Consider the following 6,156-nt stretch of genomic DNA (forward strand, 5'->3'; position numbering starts at 1 on the left):
AAGAAAAGCAGCAGCGCCTGGGGCAGAGAAAGGCTAAACTCTGACTTTACAGGCTCCCTCAACCAGGCCTCCTTGCCTGCGGCCAGGTAGGTCACCTCGCAGTCCGGGCGCCAGGCCTGGGACTGGCCAGACAACAGCGACGTCCAGGCCTGGGCTAGGAGCCAACTGAGCTCGCCCCTGTGCTAAAAACTAATCACCCGGCTGCCCCGAGTCCAGCAGGCGCACCACAGGCCATGGACTCCCGCGCTGGAAACACCGCAGACCCTAGAGGGAGCAGAGGAGGTACTGGCGTGGGCGGAGTAGAGAGAAAGGGAAGGAGCCGTCCCGGCCACCCTCTCCTTGCCTGTCGGCTCCTAACCATTTCACCCCACAAGTGGTAAAAATCAGCCTTGCTGCCCAGGCTGTCCTGGCAGCAAAAAGGGGCCCAGCGATGGGAACTGTGTTTCAGGTCTCCTACCCTACAGACTCAGGGGTGTGCGTGTATGGTGGAGGGACACATCAGACTGCAGAGACCTAGTTCAGGAGTCTGGCAACATGAACCTGGAGGCACCTGCTGAGCCAGGGCAGGCAGTCTGTAGGGGATTAGGAGGGTGGGCTGGGGATCTGTGGAGGGGCAATCTGGAGATGCTTGCGCCCTGAGGGGACACTGGGTGTAGGACACTGTTTTAGGGGAACTCCTGGGTGTAGGAGGGATTGCCTAGTATACTGGAGGTGAAATTGGGGAGTTCAGAGTTGCTCTCAGGGAGGGGCTTATGTGGGAGAATCAGGGTCCCCAGAGTCACGGCCAGAGAAGTTTGGTATCTAGTGTTACTAAGGGACAGTATGGTGAGCTCCAAAGAAATGTGTTGATTGCTCCAAGGTATCCAGGTCTATCGCTATCAAATGGTTATCTCCAGGGACTTTATGGGGCAAGACAGCCGGCAGTGTATACAGTTGTAGCAGTCAGGGGTCATAGGAGAGGAGGGGACTGGCGGCGATCTCTGGAACTACAGGAGTGGATGGGGATTTCCATATATCTGGAGGGACATTTCTAGGTCTTTGGACTTAGGAATTACTCAGGTCGAGGCTCCACGGCTCTGGGACCATGACGATTTGTCTACTTCTCCGGTCAGGAGGTGGCCTACCTGGGTCCGGGGGCCCCCGTGCTCGGCAGCTCCTGGAGCGTCTGGACGCGCGCCCCCTGGCGGCCAGAGCTGCAGCGGACTTGTCAGCGTTGGTACGAAAGGCGGGTACCACATTGCGCCTGCGCCACAAGGAGGGTAGGTGCAAGGACTCCGTAGGGCGGGGCCGAAGGGGTTGGCTTTCCTGCCGGAAGGCCGAGAACTGTCAAAGAGTGTGATTCCTCAGGGAGGGGTTAGGAGGGAATGAAACCTCGTGGAACTGGAGTGTATTCCTTCGGGGTTATTGCGATAGATGAGTTTCAGAACATTTGTGGAAAGTTCTGGGCTGGGTAATTATTAAGGTCAGCGAGACTTCGACTTGGCATTCTCAATCTTTTTAGCTACCTCCAACACAAACAAAAACCGGGGTGGGGGAGGGGGCGATTGGGAAGAAGGGAGTTAGCAGGAGTGGGAGAGGGTTAAGAGTGCATAATGGACATAAGGGTGATTTTAATACATTTTATACATGTGTGAAATTGTCCAAAATGTCATTTCCAAGGAGGTGGCACTTAGGGAGAGGAGGTGAGTTCTACAAAGGGGTGAGCCTAAATTCCAGAAATCAGTGGAAGGAAGCGCTGGACATATTAGAGGGAGATTTTTGTTTGCTTGGTTTCTTGTGTGTGTTTAATGATTTAAGTTTTATTTCATTTTATTTTATAGACAGCATCTCTCTATGTAGCCCTGGCTGTCCCAGAATTCACTACATAGACCAGGCTGGCCTAGAGCTCAGAGATTTGCTGGCCTCTGTCTCCTGAGTGTTGGGATTAAAGGCGTGCACCACCATTCCTGGTTTATTTATGTTTAATTGTGTGTGTGCAGGTATATACATGTGACTGTATCAGATCTACCTGGAGCTGCAGTTACAGGCAGGTGTGAGCTGCTATGTGTGTGCTGGGAATTGAACTCTGGTCTTCTGCAGGAGTAGTGGGCACTCTTAACTGCTGAACCATCTCTCCAGTCCCTGTTTTGTTTCATGAGACAAGGTCTCATGCTAGGGGCCACATCGGCCTCCAATCCGACACTCCTGCCTCTCCCTCTGCTTCTAGAATGCTGGCATTGTAGTCTGCTGCAGGCAGATCTTGAAATGTGAGAATTGAGCCCTGCGGTGGTGGCGCACGCCTTTAATCCCAGGCAGAGGTAGGCGGATCTCTGTGAGTTTGAGGCCAACCTGGTCTACAAGAGCTAGTTCCAGGACAAGCACCAAAGCTACCTTGTCTCGAAAAAAAAAAAAAAAAGAAACAAAAAGAAAAAATGTGAGAATTGAAATAAATTTTGTAGGCTAATTAGAGGTTGTCTAGATTTTTGGGAACCTAATCCTGGAATGGCAACCTTCCCAAAGGCCTGAGTAGGTTGTTTTTTAAAATAGTTTATCTATTTAACTCTTTAGGTGCTAGGGCCAAACTCAGGATTGTGCCACATGTTAGGAAGTCCTGTTACCACCCCAGCCACTTAGGGTGCTATTTAATGCTTGTAGCCCATGTGTTATTAACATCTGGGAAGAAGGTATGGAGTATTCAAATGGATGGCACAGGATTACTTTTTAAGACAGGTGGTGCACACCTTTAATCCCAGCCCTTGGGAGGCCAAGGCAGGCAGATTTATGTGAGTTTGAGGCTAGCCTGGTCTACAAAGCAAGTTCCAGGACAGCCAGGACTGTTATATAGAGGGAAAAAAAAGGGTACTGGTTGCTCTTACAGATGAACCAGGTTTTATTCCCATCACACACACATGGTGGCTTATGATGTAATTCCAGTTCCAGAGGATTTGATACCAGGTACACATGCGGTGCACAAACATACATGCAAGCAAAGCACCCATACACACAAAATAAAGTAAAAACAATTTTTAATGTTTTAATTTTATGTGTGCAAGTATTTTGCCTGCATGTATGTCTGTGTACCAAATGCATGCCTGGTGCCTATGGAGGCCAGAAGAGGGCATTAGACCCTCTTAAACTGGAGTCAGCAGGCGGTTGTGAGCCACCTCGTGAGTTCTGCAAATTGAATCTGGGTTCTCTGAAAGGACAACCAGTGCTCTTAACCATTGAACCATTTTTCCAGTCCCTAGTAAAAATAATTTTATATAAAGTTAACCTAGGGGTCCTAGGTTGTTTCCATGTCAACATCTTTTGATATCCCTCTTTGTCGCTTTTGTATCTCAGCTGTTAGCAGCCTGGATTCTGCAGATATAGAAGTCACTGACAGCCGTTTGCCTCATGCCACTCTTGTGGGACGTCGATCCCAGGTACTACTCCTCCTCAATGCTATGTTCAGTGCTAACCCTTTGCTTTGGCTGGCCTTCAGACAGGGCATCCTCTGTAGTTCAGGATGGCTTGGAGCTTGATAGGTAGACTAGGCTGTCCTCAAATTCAAGGTGATCCCTCGGCCTCAGACTCTCTAGTGCTAGGATTATAGGCATTCACTTTTTACACTGTGCTGACTAGTCTTATGTCAACTTGGCACAAACTAGAGTTATCTGAAAGGAGGGAACTTCATTTGAGGAAAAAGCCTCCATAAGATCTGGCTGTAAGGCATTTTCTTAATTAGTGATTAATAGGGGAGGGCCCAGCCCATCATAGGTGGTGGCATCCCTGGGCTGTCGGTCCTGGGTCCTATAAGAAAGCAAGTTGAGCAAGCCCACAGGAAGCAAACCAGTAAGCAACATTCCCCAATGGCCTCTGCATCAGCGCTGGCCTCCAGGTTCCTTCCCTGTTTGAGTTCCTGTCCTGACTTCTTTTGATGATGAGCTGTAATGTGGAAGTGTAAGCCTAATAAACCCTTTCCTCCCCAGCTTGCTTTGGTCATGGTGTTTCATCATAGCAATAATAACCCTAACAAAGATATTCACCCTGCTAATTCATGTATACTCTTGCCCTTATTCCAGCATCGAAGGTCTGAGACTCTGGTGACATGTATGGAGCAACCTCCAGTAACCCAGAATAAAGCAAGCTATGCTTTGAAATTACCACAAGCCACTGGTCGATTTTCCGTGGAGCTGCTCCGAGGCCCTGCAGGCTTTGGTTTCACTTTAAAAGGGGGACGAGGTGTATCTGGGGATGCTCCACTGGCCGTGCATGGACTGCTGAAGGATGGGCCAGCACAGCGATGTGGTCGTTTGCAGGTTAGCTCTAAGCAGCAGTACATTCAGAGATATGGTCCCTGTCCTTACCAAGTGTTCTTCGTCTGCCCTTCATATGCCATTGTGTTCTTGCAGGTTGGTGATCTCGTGCTCAATATTAATGGAGAGTCAACACAGGGCCTAACTCATGCCCAGGTGGTGGAGCGGATACGCACTGGAGGCCCCCGACTTTGCCTGGTACTCCGCCGGCCTCAAGAGATGGACGTCAGTAGGATTGAGGAGGTTGCAGGCCATCAAAAGAGAGGTGAGGTGCTGATATTCCCAGGGGAGAGAGGCGGGGATCAGAGAGGGGAAGGAGAAGCTCAGAGAGGGGAAAGGCTGAATCCTGCGTAGAAAGGGTTTGGTGGTCTCAGTGGGGATTTAGAGATCCAGTGCCAAGGTGGGGTGGGGGAATTCACAAAATCTGAGACCCCAAATCACCCCAGGGTAGGAACTTCAGAGAGAATGCTTTTGAGGTGTTAGGAGAGGAGGGTCTGGAGTAAAGGCTTTTATTTTTTTTAAGAAGGAAAGTCTTAGGAAGATGGAGTAAGGCTATAGAGACGGAGGACTCTGATGTCTGAGATGCGGTTCAGTGGTGCAGTGTTTGCCTAGCCATCTGAGAAGCCACGTGGATTCCATCTCCCAGACACTCCCTTTTAGAGAGGAAAGGGGGCTGGCAAGCCAGCTCCCAGATAAACGTGCTTTCCCCACCAAGTCTGACGACATGAGTTCGATTCTTGGGACCCACATAGCCGGAGGAGAGACCTGATCCACTCAAGTTGGCTTCTGACCTCCATACGTGAACTCCCCTCCCCACCGCCCAAAAATGCTTAAGCACTGATCAGTAGGTGAAAGGGTAGGGAACCAAGGGAGAAGGAGTGAGAGGGGAAGATTCAGAAGTCTCACGTAGGAAAGCTTCCTTTGAGCAATGATTTCTGTCCTGGACTGAAGAAGTATATCTGGAGGGGGTAAGGCTGGAGGTTTGTGAGGGAGTGGCACTTCCTAGGCCTTGAAGAGAACTTTCTCTGAGGCTTTTCTGGCCACTCTTAGTCAAGGCCCCAATTTCCATTCCCTCACTGCACCACCCTGTCTAACCCTCAGGATTGCTCTCTCCAGATTGCAGCCCAGATCCTAGGGGAAGCAGGATGACGAAGTCTCGCAGCACCATTTCCCCAATTCATCACCCGTCCAAGACTCGGCCCAGTTTGGAACCTAGTCCAGAGGCAGTGGCTTTTGGCCACGTGGTTCCCTCAGTGGAGCACCCCACAGAAGACTTGGACGACCGTATCCCTGGTACCCCTGGGCCCTGGCTAGTGCCGAGTGAGGACCGTCTCTCACAGGCTCTAGGGGTTCGGGGCGGGGGCGCGCAGCTCGCTCAAGAGATGGCAGCTGGAAGGCGGAGGCACTGAGCGCCAACAGACAGCTTTGTGTTCACTTAGTGAAGTTCTACCTGGTTTTAGCATGCCTGACGGCCAGGCACTAGCTTTTCCCTTAAGCTTTAACCTGGTCTAGTACCCTCCCATTGCTCACTGCTCAGGGGACTGGTCCCCACCCCTTCATGATGTCAGTGACACGGCCCTCCCTCCCGGAGCCCAGAACGCTCGCACACCCCCACCCCCACCCCCGCGCGCCTAGGATTCTCCTAGTTCCTTCCCAGTCGGGAGGTAATAAAATATCTGGATCCAGTCCTGACTTGCCAGGTGCTCTAGGCGGGGTGAGGATTCCCAGTCCACCCTGGAAGGGAGGGGTGGGTTGATCTGGTTTCGATGAAGGCCGTTTGAAACCACCCGAAAGCTGTGTCTTCCTTCAAGCCTCCAGATGGATCATTATTTCTGCTTGCTCCCCAGTTTGCTTTGCTTTGTTAGCCCCCGCAGTTCTT

General features: G+C 51.0%; 1 protein-coding gene across 2 annotated transcripts; it reads left to right on the top strand.

The window, feature by feature from the left end:
• Positions 1-216: 216 nt before the first annotated feature.
• LOC121444347 (PDZ domain-containing protein MAGIX-like) lies at positions 217-5,950 on the top strand. 2 transcript variants are annotated; one of them, XM_041646162.1, is made up of 6 exons: positions 217-282; positions 1,113-1,259; positions 3,322-3,404; positions 4,044-4,280; positions 4,374-4,542; positions 5,379-5,950. In XM_041646162.1, the coding sequence occupies exons 1-6, from the start codon at positions 234-236 to the stop codon at positions 5,684-5,686; spliced, it is 993 nt and encodes a 330-aa protein (XP_041502096.1). In that variant the 5' UTR covers positions 217-233; the 3' UTR covers positions 5,687-5,950. The 2 variants fall into 2 exon arrangements, with proteins under 2 accessions (XP_041502096.1, XP_041502097.1); XM_041646163.1 differs by having other exon boundaries at positions 5,394-5,950.
• Positions 5,951-6,156: the final 206 nt, after the last annotated feature.

The sequence above is a fragment of the Microtus oregoni genome, unplaced genomic scaffold (genome assembly GCF_018167655.1).
Source record: "Microtus oregoni isolate MIOR12 unplaced genomic scaffold, Mior012 000121F_001, whole genome shotgun sequence".
Lineage (NCBI taxonomy): Eukaryota > Metazoa > Chordata > Mammalia > Rodentia > Cricetidae > Microtus > Microtus oregoni.

What these genes read in the sequence shown, in the direction of transcription:
- LOC121444347 (XM_041646162.1), top strand. Translation starts at nt 234, where the DNA reads ATGGACTCCCGCGCTGGAAACACCGCAGACCCTAGAGGGAGCAGAGGA. An exon ending in GCGCCTGCGCCACAAGGAGG is followed by an intron (nt 1,260 to 3,321) that starts GTAGGTGCAAGG and finishes TTTGTATCTCAG; the next exon opens with CTGTTAGCAGCCTGGATTCT. An exon ending in TTGTGGGACGTCGATCCCAG is followed by an intron (nt 3,405 to 4,043) that starts GTACTACTCCTC and finishes CCCTTATTCCAG; the next exon opens with CATCGAAGGTCTGAGACTCT.